The sequence below is a fragment of the Chelon labrosus genome (assembly GCF_963514085.1).
Source record: "Chelon labrosus genome assembly, chromosome: 11".
Lineage (NCBI taxonomy): Eukaryota > Metazoa > Chordata > Actinopteri > Mugiliformes > Mugilidae > Chelon > Chelon labrosus.
The window spans coordinates 21,520,195-21,538,088 of record NC_140344.1 but is presented as its reverse complement, the minus strand read 5'-3'; the positions used below and the strand labels follow the sequence as shown (position 1 = coordinate 21,538,088).

Below are 17,894 nucleotides of genomic sequence, written 5' to 3'. Positions count from 1 at the left end.
TTTACTTGCAATGCCTTAAAGTAACTGAATAAATGTACATCTACTACACCAAACAGTGTCCTTTTGCTCACTTTTACAGTTGTTGAAATGTTGATTTGTGTCACAAACGTCCCTCGTGTTCAACTGAGCATCTTATTATTTATAACTCTGATGTCTTGTAATTTCCCGATCAGGCAGATAAGTCTTCGGCCGTTGCTGTCTCTGCCATCAGGAACTGGTGGAATACCTACCAGCTGGACAAATCGGACACCAATGACTCTAACACAGACCAAGACGAGGATGAATTAGCAGGGAGGAAGCATTGTAAGCATTTTTCACACGGGCATTTTGGTTAACACTGGTTTTTGTATATGCGTTGCTGACACGAGTGTAAAAAAAAAAAAAAAAGTACCCGTGGAAAGTTAATAGGAAGGGCTGTTGTGTAGTGATGGACATGTGGTTATCTCCTCTCAGTTTTAGATCATTATTTATTCAGCAAGAGCTCTTTTGTGAAAGAGATTAACACTATCAGGTGCAACATAATCCCCGTAAGAAAAGGAGAATGAAAGAGCAGGTATTTAAGGTGTGATTCATGTTCCCACTCAGTGTCTATGGACCTGAGCCAGAAACTGCGGACCAGGCAGCTGCTCATAAACTATGACGGTGGCCGACCTGTCTTGAGTCTCAGGGCACCGCTGGACCTGGTTAACTTTCCATCCATGTCCCGGCCCCGTTGGCCCGTAGAGTGCGAGGTCGTCAGTGACATTGTCCAGCACATAGGTAAAATGACATGCAAACACACGTATGCAAACTTAACAAGGACAAGTAATCACTGGGTCACGTTTACAAAAGGCTGAGCTGCTTCTTACAAAACATATCCAGTCTTGAGTTAGAGGATAAATGATGATGAAATAAACTTTGATTTATAGAGTGGGATCCGCCAGAGCCAGAACCTTTCTATCAGGCCACAGGACACGAGAGGACACCCATGCCAGTCGGAGAGGAGAGGGGAAAGGTGGTGTACTGCATTGACCAGGGTAACTCTTGACAGCAAAGGCATATGTGATGCACCACCTGGTTTGTGGCATGCCTAGCTTACATAACCAGAATGGTCTTCTCAAAATAAGATGTGTGAGGACAGTCTCAGTCCTTTCTTTAATCAAAATATTGTATTTGATTTAATATACCCTGTTGGTAGTCTCAATGCAATTTAAGTTAAATTGAACATTTCACATTCTCTCTCTTCTTGTACCTGTTTCTCTTTTAAGCCACTAAGCGTCCCTATTTCACCTGCTCTCGTGTTGGAGGCTGCAGGGGGCCCATTAAGAGCGCCACTTTAATTGAGATAAATCAGACAGACTTCACTCTGGAGTTCGAGTCCCGCTTTGAGAGTGGGAACCTCCAGAAGGCCGTCCAAGTGTGAGTCTCTGCAGCCACGTCTATTGATTTTTTTTGTTGTCAATTATTATATTTTCAACCCTGTTACTTTTAAGTTGTTAAGTTGGCTCAAAATAAAGTAGTCTCACTCTCTCTCTACTCCTGTTTCTTTCCTTTTCAGGGGTGTCTATGACTATGAGCTCACCCTGCGCACAGACCTGTACACCACAAAGCACACGCAGTGGTTTTACTTCAGGGTTAGGAACATGAAGGCCGGCATGACCTACCGCTTCACTATCATCAACATGATGAAGGGCAGCAGTCTGTACTCTCAGGGTATGAGACCGCTCCTGTACTCTGAGAGGGCTGCTGAGGAGAACGGAGTTGGATGGCAACGCACAGGCGCCAATATCAAATACTATCGAAACTGCAGTCAGGTTGGTGGCATCTGGATCTGCTTTTGTCATTGCTTTTTAGTATCCCACTCGTTTTTTTTCCAAGGATTTATGTGAACATACACTGACAGTTGTCTTTATTACCAAATGTATCCATAATCCATCAAAGTTTTGTTTTAACTCTTATTATTTCTCCTATTTATAGCCATGCTATTACTGTCTCTGCTTCACAATTACTAGAACTAGAAATTACTCTTATTGCAAGTTTACTGCGTATTTAAGTACAAGGAAAAGGATCAAAGTTAAAACCTATGATGTGCTTTGATAAATGACTGATATCTGTGTTAGGTAAATGAAATATGCAGCACCTTCTGTGATCATTAATGTTGCCAGCACTGCAAAACATAATGAAACAGCATGGCTTTACCCAATTATAATAAAACATTGTCTCTGTCTCTATTTAGAACACAAAGGACAACAACAGTGACCCCATCACCTTGTACTCACTCTCCTGGACTCTCCAGTTCCCGTATGACTCAGACACCTGCTACCTGGCCCACTGCTACCCCTACACCTATTCACATCTGCAGCGCTACCTCAGACGCCTTTCTTCCAACAAGGCAGTTGCGTCGTACTGTAAAATGCGCGTCCTGTGCCATAGTCTTGCTGGGAATGCTGTCTATGTGATGACAATAACGTCCCATGGGGTGAGTAGGCTGGAGGGCAGGACCAAGAAGGCCGTGGTGGTGACGGCCCGAGTGCATCCCGGTGAAACCAACGGGTCCTGGGTGATGGAAGGATTCCTCGACTTTCTGCTTGGGGACTCGGATGATGCTCAGCTACTCAGGGACATGTTTGTTTTCAAGGTGCTCAGAGTCACAAAGGCATTGCAGTTTGGTCATTTAATGTTTGGGAATGGATTAAATGATGGCAATCAGTTGTAAGCTAGTGCTGTATAATGTAATATATAGCTACCAATCTGTTTATCATTTGAATTTGTGTGTTTTTCTCCTCTGTGGTGGGTCAGGTTGTTCCGATGCTCAACCCAGATGGTGTCGTGGTGGGCAACTATCGCTGCTCTCTGGCAGGAAGGGACCTCAACAGAAACTACAAGACGTTACTCAGGGATTCCTTTCCCTGTGTGTGGCACACGCGAAACATGGTGGAAAGGTGATACCACACACACACACACGGACATACATACAATTGATTTTGTACCAGGCAACTTGTGTTATCAAGCCTGAGCTTATTTAATTCTGAGCAGCCTTAACTCTTAAAAAACTACACTTTGAAATATGTTGTTTCCTATGAATTATTCTTCTTCATCTGGGAATGTCAGTATTGATCTCTCTGATTTAGTTACGCTTCACTTTCCCCAGACTAATGGCTGAAACAGATGTGGTTCTCTACTGTGATTTTCACGGCCACAACCGTAAAAACAATGTCTTCATGTACGGCTGTAACAACCGAGGTGATGCTTCGCTCAAACTTCACGAGAGAATCTTTCCACTGATGATGAGCAAAAACGCCAGTAATAAGGTAAAGTAGCCATTCAGAATGTATAAATTGGAGTTGTTGCACTCAACAGTTCAGCTACAACATCCAAATCGCTCTCTTCATTAGTTCTCCTTTAAGAGCTGCAAATTCCGGGTGCATAAGAGCAAAGAGGGCACAAGCAGGATCGCAATGTGGAGACTTGGCATCAAAAACAGCTACACCATGGAGGCCACCTTTGGAGGCTCCACTCTGGGTCAGTATCGACTTTTTAAATGCGTGGTCATGTTTTTTTTAAAGCCTGCTTATGAGGATGCATCATCTGTTGAATGTTAGGCGACAGGAGAGGGACACATTTCTCTACTCGAGACCTGAAGTCCCTTGGCTTTTACTTTTGTGACACCCTGCTGGACTACTGTGACCCTGATCAAACGAAGGTGAGAGCTAAAGCAGTTTGTCTGACTTCACTTTAACCTGACCAAGAAAGTCCAAGAAAGAAAAAGAACAACTGTATGCATTACTTTTCTTCTATGGTTCTTATTTCAGACCACTTACTGTCTGACAGAGCTGACAGCGTTGTTGAGACAAGAAGCCAGAGAGAGACTGGGAAAAGATGTGGGCACTGACTGTAATTTCTCTGTGTCTGACCTGGAAACTAGGTGATATACTAGATACTTGTGATATAATTGTTTATTTTAAACTAGGATCTCACATGTGAACCACACACCGGTAATATGGAGTTGGTACAGGATGTGCTCCCACTGAGTTTGAATGTGAATATTTCTCCTTTGCTTTCACAGCACCAGCGGTTCAAACAGTTCAGATTCAGACGGACTCCCAGCTCATCTACTGAATCAGCCACAAAATGAGGTATGTCGACGCAAATCCAATCTCGAGTGCATTAGTCTCAATCCACTTCAGTTCTTTTTACCACATGCTTGTGCTCTAATCCACAGCAAACTCCTGGCAAGAAGAAAAAGAAACGCCTGAAGAGCCGCAAAGAAAGAAACAGGCTGCAACCGGACAGAACGAAGAATAACATGCAGCCAACGGCTCTGCAAAACAGCGCCACAAATATTGTAAGATAAGACTAAAAAACTAAGTATTTGTTGTCATGATGAACAGGTAATCATATCGATAACTTTTAAATGACTGATGAGTGAATGATCTCTGCAGGGCTCCAACCTGCCACAGGACAACACAGTTAAAGAGACCATCCAGGAGAGACCTGTCGGAAGACACAGGAAGAAATGGCAGGTATGAGGCTGAACGTAAATACACAGATACTTTATTTATCCAGAGGAAAATTATATATATATATCTATATATATATATATAGATATATATATAAGAATATACATTAGTATCAGCAATGACCACAGTCCAGTTGGTTCCTCACAGGGAGGCGTTGTAGAGTCTTAAGGCCTGAGGTACAAACGACCTCCTCAATCTGTCCGTGGAGCAGCACAGAGACAGCAGCCTGTCACTGAACGAGCTTCTCTGCCTGACTATGGTGTCGTGTAGAGGGTGGTGGACATTGTTCATGATGTACCGGATTTTATTCAAGGTCCTTGCATCTGCCACCGACATCAGGGACTCCAGCTCTGCCCCTACCACAGAGCCCGCCTTATGTAACAGTTTATCCAGCCGCTAGGTGCCCTTCTTCTTGGTTAGAGGTTGCAACCAGATGAAGAATTGTCCTGAACTGCTCCTTTTAATAATTTCTTTCCTTGTGAAGTTGAATAGCCTCTTAAGAAAAGCTGTGATCCCTCCTCCCACCACTCACCCTGGGGAGGTCAGCCAGGTGACACTGTGGCAGGGCTGCGAGCCTGTCAAGGTAAAAATGACTCAGATTCTTCTTCCACAAGATCACATGATCCTTCATCCTGTTTGGAAACCCATATTAACTCATTGTTTGCCAGCCAGTTCTTGTAATATTTCTAGAATATAAGTAATATGTTTGAATTCAAAAGTGTTGATATATTTTCTGTGTCTTAGGACGTCTGTCCGGCAAACGAGAGCACCTCATTTCCACACCACAGGACGAAAGCATGTTCACATCTCAGTGCATACACGACTGCATCATCTCATGCAGGTGTGGTTTATTTTTGAGACTCAGTCCTAAGTATATCGAGCTATCAGCGCTTTAGAATATGTCCTCTGTAGGTGTATGTGAATAGTGTGCTTGGTTTGCTTCTCAGGTGACCCGGCCCTGGATGCTAGACGGTGGAAGTGCTCCTCTCAGCTGCTGCACCTGAGTGCGCTCCTTCCACCTTCGCCAAATTTCACCAATGCCAACCAGCAACCGCATCGCTACACCCGGGAAACTTTTCCCTCCTGCAAAGTCTACAGAGGTTTGTCTGCATGTGCAGTAGGTCCATGTTATTGTTGTTATATTTTCTACCAGTCAATTCAAGCCTGCTTTAAATTGTCACTCCTCTTATGTGAAACGTGTTTCCCTCTTTCAGGACATCCGGCTTCCCTAAGAGGACCTCTCAGGTAAACCTCATGGTGTGATGACCTCCTCTGTCTTTATACACATACATACATCAACCACAATCTGTCTATGTTGTGATTTGTGAAGTGCTGCATTTCTTCTGTGGCAGATCACCCCCATCCGTGTACGTCAAGATGGTTCCGGACATTGTTCCAAAGAGGTGCCTGCTGTCAGGTTTCACCTCAGACAATTTCGGCGACCGGCATATTTTTAGAGACAAGAATTTCCCACTGGTCTATGAACCTTATTTTGTGCCCGAGGACTCCTCCAAGTCCAACACGGAGATAACTAAACGCCAGAATGAGGAACAGGAAGATACTTCAGAAGGTTTATGTTCAAATATACTCACATGTGAAATTTATATTAAATGACTGCAGTGACGACCACATTTTATGAGACTTGTGGCCTTTTTTAACCTATAAAACAGCTGATTATGTTGTCATTTATTCTGTGTCTGATTTATTCAGTGGGACTTTCATTGATGAGATGTACACCATTTGGAGAGCAGAGCCAGAGACATCGCAACCTGGACCTTCCCTTGACAGAAACCGAAGCATGCAGCAACTTATTTGTGCCTGTGCCGAGGGACCTAAGAGGAAAAAGGTCAATTCACTTTCAGTCATTTCGAGCACTCTCTCTTGGTCAGTGTTTCTCTATTCCTGTTGAATTCTCAGGTTAAATATTTATGTAGGCAAGATAAATGCAGGTTGTGCAGTGATGAGAGAAGCATTACACATTTAATCTCTAATTCTTTTTGCCTATACATTTTCAATTTCCTCAGACTATGCAGAGAAACACTGAACAGCAAAAGACGCGTGGGTATTTTACCCCCTTTGTCAAAGCCTTCAGGCCTCACGAAGACGGAACTTCCACGTCCATCGAGTGACACCCTCAGTGGACTTCTGAATATAAACGTCCGCCACATGAGCACAACTCCACAGGAGGTCACAAGACCATCACAGTCTGCCCCATCGCAAGGCACCACGTTTATAATCTGAGAACCAAAGACTGATTTTCTGTTTCTATTGTGTGATGTGAAGCTTTTCTGTTGGATAGAGAACTTCAAGAAGAGATATGCTGTTTATACCACACAGATAATTACACCAAGTATTGGAACAGATAACATGACACAGATATCTGCAATTTTTACGCATAGGAGGGAACTGAATGAAACATTATTTTTTTTTTAAATCCTTATCAAAGGGCATCTATGTTAGATATTTAATTACTTGTCTAATTTTTCAATTCTGACCTATTTTTTGCAGAATTCTGATATTGGCATGGTCAAGATTTACAAATGAAACACCATCATGGTTGGGTTTTCAGAGTGCAGACACAAAGTCTTGAATACAGGAAATTAATAAATAAAACGCAGGCTGCATGTCATGGAGATCTTCTTTACTGCAAAACTACAAGAACAACAATACAATCCCGCCAGGTGGGATTAAAATACAAAAATAAATATGAAATGTTTTCCTCTTGAACAATAAATCTTAAATAGGAAATATCCTGTGTACAACAAATAATACAAAATGTGACTTTCTATTGTGGTCAGCCTCTTAGCAAAGAAGGTGTGATAGTAAGGATATGTCCTGATCTGTCAAGATGCGACAGGCACGTCAGAGCTGCAGCATTCAGTCAAACTGTCGTAGATGAAATTGGCTCTCTGTGTGTCTGACCATGTCCCGGAGCGCCACAAAACCTGCAAGGGCCTGAATCATTCGGGTATAAAAACACATTGCACGACATCAGTGACAATTACCGAATGCACACACACAATGTACAACTCACAGGTTTTTAAGAGGATCACGGCCGTACCTGTGTGAGTATGAATATGGCGAGAACTATGTGAACGCCTCGCTCCAGAGGCTGTATGAGAATGGCTTCATTAAAGAGCTGAAACAGGATTAGTGGAAACTGTAGCAGGATGCTCAACAGCCAAAATCCAGCTAACTCTGGGACCTTCCACAAAAAAACAAAAAACATTGCATTAATTTCAATCACAAACATGAAATATATACCTGTCTGAGTGATGTAGCACCTTTTCTTGCAGGTTCCCAGCATAACCCAGATAGAGTCTGATGCCCTCAATCAGAGTCATCAGAATGAGAACAGTCACAAGGATGAATTTGTAGTAGTCCGGCAAGGCAGGGTACTGATAGAAATGACAATAAAAACAGTTGAAACAAACAGTCTGACTCTTTCCCAGTCCAAAATGCAGCTGCGCGTCTTCTAACTGGCACTAGGAGGCGTGAACACATCACCCCCATTTTGGCCTCCTTGCACTGGCTCCCGGTTGTTTTTAGGATTCAGTTTAAAGTTCTATTATTTGTTTTTAAGGCACTAAATGGGCAGGCCCCAACCTACATCACCAACCTTGTACAGCCCTACTCAGTGCAAAGGTCCCTGAGATCCTCAGGTAAAGGGCTTCTCCATGCGCCGCGTTCTCGGCTCAAACAAAGGGGTGATAGGGCTTTTGAAGTTGCTGCTCCACGTTTGTGGAACCAGCTCCCCCTGGATATTAGATCTGCCCCCTCCATTTCTGCCTTCAAATCCAGGCTAAAAACTCACTTCTACTCCCTGGCCTTCCTTGTTCCCTAATCCTGTACTCCTGCTTATTTTCTGTGGTTCCTTTTAATTATGTTTTTATGACTAATGGTCTAATGTGTTTTCTGTATTATTTGTTTTAATCCTTGTTATCCCCTGTACAGCACTTTGGTCAGTTTATGCTGTGTTTAAATGTGCTTTATAAATTAAATTTACTTACTTGCTTACTTACTTACTTACTGATGTTAAGTATTATTAAAAAGAAATAAATTACATACTATTCCATATTGCTGCTTTGTAGGGGTCATTTTATCTTTTTTATAAACCATTAACATAGTGTGGTTTTATTCATATTTGATTTCAAAGTAATTGTTATTATGAAAACTGGGGTTAGTGACACCGATCTGTGTCAAATACAAGACTTTAATAGCTTCCTCCTTTTAGATTTCAATTCTGTAACAGGACATTTGTGCTGCAAGTCACATCCGCTGGTGTTTGGGATTTCATCTACTCTCTTACTTAAACTTTCTCTTGTTTTTTTTTATCTTACCTTCAGGTGCAGCATTACAACTTCGCTGATCCACCACAAGGGGAAGAACCACATGTTAAAGTACAGAGACATCTGGAGCTGGAGACTGGACAGAACCCGTTTGTCTGAACACACGGCAAACAACAGAATACACACGAATTCAGCTACAGATCCTGGAAATGTTAGCTCGAGAAAATAAAAATAAAAAAATAAAAGTACGTGCTGCACATAATGCAGCCGCTACATCAATGCTAACACCAGTGCTAATGCGTTAGCTGCAGTAGCTACTCCAGGGGTTTACCGTGTGGCACGAACGTTTCGTGGTCCGTCGAGAGCGGCTCATTCCGACTCTGGTCAAATAAAACATTCCGAGAAAAGTCTTCTAAGCGTCTTCTAATCGTCCCCGGCAGCTCCATCCTGTAAAATACTGACTGCTAAACACAAACATGACAAGAGGGGAAAAAAAAAAAAGATACTCCCCCCCTCTTCCTCACTGCGACGATAGCAAACACTGCCCTCGTTTCCATGGATACCAATGAAATCTCGCGGTCCGCTCAAATCTCGCATGAAAAAAATAATACTTTTCTATTTTTTTCTGTGATTTTCTAAATTAGCTTATCCTCCAATCCTTTAAAGTCTTCAAATAAACTTTTTTTTTTTGTCACAAGCCCCACCACAAAATCATTAATGGGCCTGATACAGATTTTAAAAACAAACAAAAGAACAACAACAAGCCTTAAACACAGATTTATTAGTGGGAGGAGCAACTTTATCAAATAGGAGACTTGCAGCAGTTTCATTTCATTTTCAGAGAAAGTGAAAGTTAAGTTCAGTGAAGAAGATGGCTGAGGGCAGGAAAACACATGATTCTTTATTTTGCTCCATATGCTTGGATGTGTTGAAGACGCCCGTGACCCTCCACTGTGGTCACAACTACTGCATGGACTGTATAAACGGCTGCTGGAACCAGGAGGACCAGGAAGGTGTTTACAGCTGTCCCCAGTGTAGATACAATTTTGTCACAAGACCTGTGCTGAACAAGAACACAGTGCTCGTTGACCTGTTGGCAACGATGTCTGAAGGAAGGCAGGGCAGCCCTCCTGCGAAGGTTGAAGTCGGTCCAGGGGATGTAGAGTGTGATTTCTGCACCGTGAGGAAGCTGAAAGCTGTCAAGTCTTGCCTGGTGTGTCTGGCCTCCTACTGTACCACTCACTTGCGGCCTCACTATGAGTCGGCCGCTTTCAAAAGGCACAAGCTGGTGGAAGTGTCGGCCTCCATGCAAGAGAAGATCTGCTCCAAGCATGACAAGCTGCTGGAAGTCTATTGTCGCAGTGATGGCCAGGTTATTTGTCTGCTTTGTGTAATGGATGAGCACAAAGGTCACGACACTGTCTCTGCTGCATCAGAACGGAAAGAGAAACAAGTAAGGATACTTATTCTTGGCCACAGTATGTTATTCTAGAGTGTTTTCCACTCAATACAGCAGATTTAGGAAGACACTTTGAATGCTTTATTTCTGAAAGCCTGTAAATGTACATATCTGTTATGCATTTCTTTTTTTAGAAACAATTTGGAAAAAAGAAACAAAAATATCAACAAGCAATACAGGAAAAAGAGAAGCACATGAAGCAGCTGGGACAGAAAATGAAAGCTCTGCAGGTGAATTGTCTTTTTTATTTTTTGGAAATGTGTAAAATGTGTGTATATATATATATATATCAGGGTCATAAAAATCCTGTCATAATCTATTTTTATCTGTCACTTGAATTTTTTAAAATGAATAATGACATATTCAGTGGCATTTGTTAGTATGACCTTCATCTTCCATTGCATCAGTAACTCTTTTTTCACCTCTTTTATCAACATCATGGTTATTAGGCTTTTTAAAGACACTCAACTGCCGTGACATTTTTCTGAGTGAAACCAGGGAGGTCATGCATCAAGAGAGACAAGAGCCAATTAATATGCTCACTCGCCACCAAGTGGTCAGGGGTGTGAATTGCAGATTTTTCCGTCACCGTTTATACTGTAAAATACCTAATACAATAGTCAAAGCTTGTTTTCTATTGTTGAGTTAATTTTGCACTATATGCAATGACAATAAAGTTTAATCTTGCCTATTATTAAGTTTAATCTTGCCTATTATTAAGTTTAATCTAACCAATTATTCCTCTTTGTTTTCTGCTATCAGCACTCTACAGATTTAACATTTGAGGAAAATGAGAAAGCCTATGATGACATTGTCCTGATGGCAGACAAAAGGCGCTGTGCTCTGAGGGAGCTGATTAGAGACCAGGCGAAGGCTGCTGCGAGCCGAGCTGAGGCACACATGGACCACCTGAAGTGGGAGCTCGGTAATCTTAGGAAAGAGGAAGATGAACTGAAGCAGTTGTCGCTCACTGAAGATCACATTTATTTCTTGCAGGTAACACGGGCGGACATATATACACATGGCTTATATAGCGTGTACAAGCCTCTAAATTACTTTTTGTTTCTCTTCTTTATCTGGTCCTAGCACTGCCAGCCCTTTTTTGACTGTGCAGAACCTGACGCGTCCTCTGATTTCAACATCCAACTGCACACGCCTTTTGACTTTGTGACAAAGGCTATTTCCGACCTGAGAGACAGGATGGAAACCATGGCAAAAGCTATTGCAGAAATAACTGAGACATGTAAGACAACAACTTAAGATAATGCACGTTTGTTAGATAGAACGTATGTACAGTGTTTATGTCAGCTGCGCTCTCAGGAATGACATGTTTCTGTTTCTAGTTCAAGTTGATCCTGATCCTAAGACAAGACGCGAGTTTTCCATGTGTGAGTTGTTGGTTTATACATACAGCACATGTTTTTGTATCAGCCTATGTGCTTTCTATTTCAATGCACTTCAGCGGTGTTTACACTGAATAATATTTTCTGACATTGTACGTTTCAGATTCCCGCCACCTCAGTTTGGATCCCAACACTGCATTTGAAAACCTGCTGCTATCAGAAGAAAACAGAAAAGTGACCTGGATAAAAAAGGCCCAGGGGTACCCATTCCACCCGGAGAGATTCACCAAATATGATCAAGTGCTGTGCACTGAAGGTTTGTCTGGAGTTTGCTACTGGGAGTTTGAATGGAAGGGCCCCAGAGTTGAAGTGGCTGTCTGCTACAAAGGGGCAGATCTGGAAGAAAGCGGCTTTGGGTACAGTGACCATTCCTGGTGCCTTTCCCTCTCAAATTCTGGCAGCACCTTTTGGCACAATGAAGTCAAAACCAAAATACCCGCCCCCTGCTCCTCTACGGTGGGCGTGTATCTTAACCATAAGATGGGGAGCTTGTCCTTCTACAGCGTGTCTGATTCGGATCAAGTGAGGCTGCTTCACAGGGTTCAGACCGCGTTCTCCCAGCCGCTGTACCCGGGGTTCATGGTCTCCAGAGGATCCTCAGTTAGGATAATCACACCAGAGCCATAAAAGCCATCAGCTGTCAAGGCTGACTGAGTGAAATAGCAGTATTATATTAGGGCTTCTCCATTTATCCATTAAACTCCAGTGTTTAAAAGAGTGTCTGTAGATTTCTGCTCATTATAGTTAAAGCTTAAATGCATTCTTTAAAACATTTACAGTTTGTAAATGATGTAAATGGATGATATATAGACGTTATGTTCTAATGCAATGATATATCTCTAAAATCCTGCCGTGAATCATTGAACTGAGTTGCTCTTGTCCAGCTATGTCTACATATACACAGACTTTGACTCTGGGTGTAGGCTCTTTGTGTACTTCATACAGCATAACAGTATTCAGGTGGATTTTACTTGAACATATGAAATGGCGACAACAAAGCTGAACGGAGACAAATAGCTGGAAGTATATTGTACGTCTAGAATAGACGTATTCACTCATTTGTGTTTAATTCAGTAAAGTTTAACAGCACAAACTACATCCTCCAAAGCCCTCATAGCTAGCAGAAGTCAAACTTGTACTGTAGGCTATGGGCATATGTTCACTAATGTTAAGACTGATTGATAAAATAGAGTCAATAATCTACCTTCAGCGATCTATCGTCTATCAGTACTTTGTTGCTTGATTTATTACATGTTCTGATCTTTTTCTTCATTAAACAAATAAACATAGGTTGTGTGGCCGTGGGTTTTGTCTCCTGTGTCATGGCTTCATTATTTTCCTGTGTTAATTTATCCCACTGTGGGATAAATGTAAAGATAATTTTATTTTAACCACTGCCGTGCTTCCTCTTTGGTTTTAATGATGGCAGTAAATTCATAAATCAGTCAGAGTGATGATGCTTTAGCATAACTTCACAAAATAATACACCGAACTGCTAATTATATATTCTTTATTTGATTTTATTCATTATTTGATCAAACTACCTCACTCTTGTATCCACGTATATGCACAATAATACAGGTTACACGCAATAAGGGACATTCTGAATTACATTAGTTATCACATTATCATCGTAAAAGCCACAAAAAATACGCACATTTCATGCATTTCGTTCTTACAGTTCAGTCCACAGTTCCTCACATTTTGACACAGCCACACGCAGCGCCAGCGCCGCTAACAGGAGGGGTTTCAGGGGAGTCGGTCATAAAATGGAGTCGGTGGAGGAGTGATGTATGGTGTCGTAGAAGCGCAGAGTGGCCTTGTAATGGAGCAGCTTCTCCGTCAGAGGGCTGATGGTCAGTGCTTTACCCTGCACACTCAGGTCTATATACCTGGACAACATCAGGAGGAAAAGAAAATTAATTTAGCTATAGTTTCTTACATCCAATAATGTGCTTTTACCAACACTTTAATCTATACATTTTGATATTAAATTCATAATCTGACTGCAACCATTAATCCATCCTATGATGCATGTACCTGTACGATACACTCCAAAACACCATGGTGTTTATAGCCATGAGTATCGCCAGTAGGAAGAAGAACCTCTCCAGATTCCCATCATGCAGTGTGCTTGGGTAAAAGTTACCTGTAAAAGAGTGTCAGCACGATCGTATCAGCACCGAATCATTCTAGTGTCTGTATCATTTGTTCCCGGGGCAAAAACGTTGTTTCTACCTCCAGATGTAAAGTACAGAAGCTGAACGATGAAGGCTCCTAGAAAGCAGCCACCTCCATAGGACAGAGTGAGGAAATGCAGGGAGATCCCTCTGATGTGGTTTGGGATCAGCTGGAAGGATATGAGGGAACCTGCCAGAGAGGAGGGAGCAGTGAGTGTTGTTTTGTGTTATTGTGTTTGGGACGATGCGCCAGTGACGAACCCACTCACATGCAGGGGTGACGAGAGCCTCTGCCAGACCGAGCAGGACGTACTGAGGAGCCAGCTGAAAACACGGCATGGACGACACTTGCAGAACCTTCCCGGACAGAGTCTGCTCCACCAGGGGGTAAGACTTCCTCTGCAGCTCGGACAAACCTGCCACCAGGACCGACAGGGTGGCACACGTATGGCCCAGAGCTGGAAGGGGAGGACGGACAGGGTGGGGTGATGAGAGAGGGGGCTGCAGAATGGGGGTCACGATTACAGGAGAAGACAGGGAGTGAGAGACACGCAGTAATGTTCAGGTGAAGACATTATAGTTTTGTGCGGACTAGTGTTGGCAGTGCATGTGTGGACATACTCACTTATGAGTTTTGCGGGTGCCAGAGGGGTCTTTTCCATGAAGAGGCAGCAGGTCGTCACACACTCGATCAGCGGGGCTAAGAGCAGAAGAGGCAGGATGCTGATTATGTTCATGGCACCGATGGGTAGCAGGAGGTTGTTCAGATGCAGGTTGGAGTTCATCGTCTGTATGTAGTATCCCGAGGGAATCTGTGGGGAAACATATTCTTAACCTCCCTGCATGTGATAAATCAAGGACGTGGTCCTCTTTTATTCTTGTGATGACGACCTATTGTTTTCCCGGCGACCTGCCTGTGTGATGCAAGCTCTGTACAGCAGCTGGAGCCCGTAAAGGGGGAAGAGCTTGGCCAGGACTTTGACGTTCTCTACGTGTGTCTCACTGTACCGGCCGCCGTTGTTTTCTTTGGCACGGTCCAGCCAAGTTGTCACGTCCCCGCTCAGGTGGCGATAGTGGAGGCAGCACATCTTGAGGGAGTTCAAGAAAACTCCCAGTGTGGTCAGCAACGATCCACCTAGGAACAATCACCAGAAGAAAAAACAATGTGATGCGACATACATTTGGTGTCTTCCGTGGCAAGTTTATCTCTTGCACAAACACGTACCTTTCTTGGGTTTGTAGGTGAGTTTGTTGCGCATCATGTGTATGGCGATGAGAGCCAGCAGCGCAGAGGTGAAGGGGATGAGGAAGCCCAGATTTTGGCCCACAGACTGCTGGATGTAAGCAATGCCCAGAAACACAACAGTAGAATTCAGGTTCACCAACCAGTAGAACCTGAATGCAATAAAACAAATCTTATCAAATCAATATTCACTTCAATGAATAGAGAGCAATTCAGGGTTACACAATGGAAATGAATACTAGCTTGCAGGTAGCTGAGGAATTACAAAGTCTTAACCCTGGCACCAATCTGTGTGTGTATTCTGAAACCTCTTCAAATGACGGTGTGATTTATTTTAGTAACTCACTAACACAACCCACCAGTTGAAGAAGGACATGAGCTGATGCTGGTTGTAGCCCTGCAGGCTGTAGGCTCCCATGGGACAGAGGATGGCCCGGATGCCTCCGATGCCCAGCGCAGCAGCCAGGAGCCCGGTGTAGAACAAGATCTGCTGCTCCCGATGTTCCAGCTGATGGGTCATGTGATGGGTGTCGATGTAGAAATCTTCAAAGGGGAAAGCCACCACGGGAAGCATGGCTGTGCCTATGATTACACAAATTGTGTCAAGGCATCTGGGTGCAGCTGTTGTTGGGCACCTTCCCTGGTTATTATGAACGTTCAAATAAATATCTGTCTTATAGATTTGCGTTCAGTAACAGTTCAGCAACAAATGATTTTATATTGACTCTGACAAGTAAACTGAAACGTATCCTATAAAAAAGCATAAAATTACAAACAACAACAACAACCAATCCACTACAGCAAAAATGGAGTCACTGATTCATTTTCAAAGCTTTTCACATCATGTGTCAACATTTATTCCGCAGCATCTTACCAAAGAAATGAAGAAAAGCACACAAATAGAGCACTTTACTCCTTCCTAAACAGGTCTCTGCGAACCACCCAACCAGGACAGGGGTCAGGGTGCTGGCTCCGACAAAGCACAGGTTGACTGTTGCGGCCAGGTAGTTGTCATAGCCCAGCTTCACGGTGCAGAAGAGAATCATGTTGCATACAATCCCAAAGAAAGTGAATCTCTCACAAAGCTCCACGAGAAGGACACAGATGACGACTTGGAGCTTCTTGCGAGACTTCCTTGGAGGGTCCTGGTCTTGACGAGGAGTGTGGGAGACACGTCGCTGTTCTCTTCTGCCCTCTGGAAGTGTCTGAACGTCTCCTGATGCCATACTGCCCGGCCAGTGAGCTGCCTGTTGGGCTGCTTGGTTGGCAATGAACCACGCACAGCTCTGAAAGAGAGCTCCTGCTCTTGTGTATCAGAGGCCAGAGCAGGAATCCCGCAACCTGGTGCTACTGTGGAGCTGGACTCCAGACACGTAGGACTGGACACACCCACCTGCATTCTGCACGTGCTGGTGGCTGATGAATCTTGCGTCATCACCCTACTCAGAACTGTGGCCCCTTACAGGGATCTGACACATCATGAAAAATTAAATCGAGGGGCATTGACGAATGGGTGTTATTTAGAGGACATCCCTGAAATATTTCTTTATTAAACAGACACGAGGCGGATCTTTTTATTAATGATCTACACAGAGGTACTTGTCAAGGCTGCATTACCAGCTGAGCAAAACAGGCTCTGGTTTGATTTGATTTCCACAGTGTGATCAGTCACAAGCCTTTCACTTTATATTGTGGTGGTTTGTATTTTATGTTTGTCAGAAAGATAGAACTGTGCCATCACTGAATAAAAATATTAAGCTATAATTAATACTTCATTTATCAGAATTATTCATTCACCTCTGACAACAATTTTATGTAATTGTCCAATAGTAATTGATAAAAGTGTGTTCAAAAACAGAAAAACATACACATCACTTATCAAAAGTTTATGTTTTAAATCAATTTAGTAATAAATATGAACATTTGAGGGAATTTCGCACTCTTGGGTTAACGGATTAATAGTTGTCATCTGTTAATCCAAGCCATGTTCACTGTCTGAACTGAAACTTCATTATTAAAACTAGTTCTATATGAAATTAATAATAAATACAGTTTAAATTTTACAGAATGACAGAAGGTTGCTTCTACAGTGGGATTTTAGCCTTAACGTACATAGATAAAATTCAATAAAGAAGTAACTGCAGTGCTACAGGTTATTACAAACATGCACAAAATGTCACATGTCTTTGTGAAAGCAGCCCTGCACTGTACGGGCTCATTTTGGCTCGACTGCTGATAATTAGACTGATAATGTTAAGTGGGAGGGAGGCAGAGTGCATGGGCAGGTTAACACTGGCAGGGTCATAGCTGCGAGAGCGACAACAACTACCTCTTATCACAGAGGCAGTAAAATAATAAACAAAGTGTCTACTTTATAAGTAGTCTCAGTAGTCTGCTAATTGTAAATTATACAACATTTCATGATAAAGATAATGCAAACGTACTTCCCGAAAACTGTATGATAATATTCCTTCAAGGACAGCTGGGATAGGCTCCAGCAGACCCTTTACAGGAATAAGCAGGTACAGAAGATGAATGAATGAATGAATATTCCTTCAAGAAATCTTATCACTGAAATAAGATCAAATAAATCCTAGAATCTACACTTTTATACTCCTAAATTAAACTGGTTCATCCTCCAGTGTCTTTATCTGTTTGTCTTGAATAGCTTATTTAGCATTTTACAGTCCATAAAGAAAAATTGGAAGCAGTGGCCCTACTTATAAATTGCGAGAACATATTCTTCACCCATGTTTATAAAATGTATGTAAAGTATATTTGAGCATAAAGAAAAAAAGCTTTATGTTACAGTCTTTAGTTG

At 42.6% G+C, this 17,894-nt stretch overlaps 4 protein-coding genes across 4 annotated transcripts; 2 read left to right on the top strand and 2 right to left on the bottom strand.

The window, feature by feature from the left end:
- The first annotated feature begins 208 nt into the window (after positions 1 to 208).
- Positions 209 to 6,867, top strand: agbl2 (AGBL carboxypeptidase 2). The gene is given in 21 exon segments (XM_084555527.1): positions 209 to 303; positions 586 to 759; positions 909 to 1,016; positions 1,248 to 1,398; positions 1,538 to 1,793; positions 2,216 to 2,617; positions 2,779 to 2,921; positions 3,131 to 3,292; positions 3,294 to 3,370; positions 3,373 to 3,501; positions 3,582 to 3,682; positions 3,792 to 3,904; positions 4,046 to 4,115; positions 4,202 to 4,324; positions 4,422 to 4,502; positions 4,984 to 5,082; positions 5,244 to 5,340; positions 5,447 to 5,611; positions 5,830 to 6,069; positions 6,210 to 6,345; positions 6,524 to 6,867. Coding segments are annotated over 20 exon segments (3,039 nt in total). The 5' UTR covers positions 209 to 303; positions 586 to 590; the 3' UTR covers positions 6,741 to 6,867.
- Positions 6,868 to 6,997: 130 nt separating this feature from the next.
- tmem17 (transmembrane protein 17) lies at positions 6,998 to 9,438 on the bottom strand. Its single transcript, XM_084555526.1, has 5 exons — positions 9,120 to 9,438; positions 8,840 to 8,943; positions 7,784 to 7,897; positions 7,561 to 7,704; positions 6,998 to 7,454 (listed from the first exon to the last, which is right to left on the bottom strand). The coding sequence occupies exons 1-5, from the start codon at positions 9,232 to 9,234 to the stop codon at positions 7,377 to 7,379; spliced, it is 555 nt and encodes a 184-aa protein (XP_084411652.1). The 5' UTR covers positions 9,235 to 9,438; the 3' UTR covers positions 6,998 to 7,376.
- A 221-nt stretch (positions 9,439 to 9,659) lies between these two features.
- LOC311495869 (E3 ubiquitin/ISG15 ligase TRIM25-like) lies at positions 9,660 to 13,010 on the top strand (the record flags this gene model as incomplete). Its single annotated transcript, XM_084555511.1, has 6 exons — positions 9,660 to 10,241; positions 10,382 to 10,477; positions 11,010 to 11,243; positions 11,334 to 11,490; positions 11,591 to 11,635; positions 11,754 to 13,010. The coding sequence occupies 6 exons, from the start codon at positions 9,660 to 9,662 to the stop codon at positions 12,275 to 12,277; spliced, it is 1,638 nt and encodes a 545-aa protein (XP_084411637.1). The 3' UTR covers positions 12,278 to 13,010.
- A 194-nt stretch (positions 13,011 to 13,204) lies between these two features.
- Positions 13,205 to 16,778, bottom strand: slc15a5 (solute carrier family 15 member 5). Its single transcript, XM_084555512.1, has 9 exons — positions 15,948 to 16,778; positions 15,433 to 15,655; positions 15,056 to 15,225; positions 14,745 to 14,965; positions 14,456 to 14,642; positions 14,100 to 14,288; positions 13,889 to 14,020; positions 13,691 to 13,799; positions 13,205 to 13,542 (listed from the first exon to the last, which is right to left on the bottom strand). The coding sequence occupies exons 1-9, from the start codon at positions 16,297 to 16,299 to the stop codon at positions 13,413 to 13,415; spliced, it is 1,713 nt and encodes a 570-aa protein (XP_084411638.1). The 5' UTR covers positions 16,300 to 16,778; the 3' UTR covers positions 13,205 to 13,412.
- Between the last annotated feature and the right edge of the window lie 1,116 nt (positions 16,779 to 17,894).

Excerpts from the sequence above, each read along its gene's own strand:
- tmem17 (XM_084555526.1), bottom strand. The coding sequence starts at position 9,234 with ATGGAGCTGCCGGGGACGATTAGAAGACGCTTAGAAGACTTTTCTCGG. Across the intron at positions 7,705-7,783 it reads CTGGGAACCTGCAAGAAAAG|GTCCCAGAGTTAGCTGGATT; the intron begins GTGCTACATCAC and ends TTTTTGTGGAAG. Across the intron at positions 7,455-7,560 it reads CCATATTCATACTCACACAG|GCCCTTGCAGGTTTTGTGGC; the intron begins GTACGGCCGTGA and ends CGAATGATTCAG.
- slc15a5 (XM_084555512.1), bottom strand. The coding sequence starts at position 16,299 with ATGGCATCAGGAGACGTTCAGACACTTCCAGAGGGCAGAAGAGAACAG. Across the intron at positions 14,966-15,055 it reads CACCTACAAACCCAAGAAAG|GTGGATCGTTGCTGACCACA; the intron begins GTACGTGTTTGT and ends GATTGTTCCTAG. Across the intron at positions 13,543-13,690 it reads TTTTGGAGTGTATCGTACAG|GTATATAGACCTGAGTGTGC; the intron begins GTACATGCATCA and ends GATGTTGTCCAG.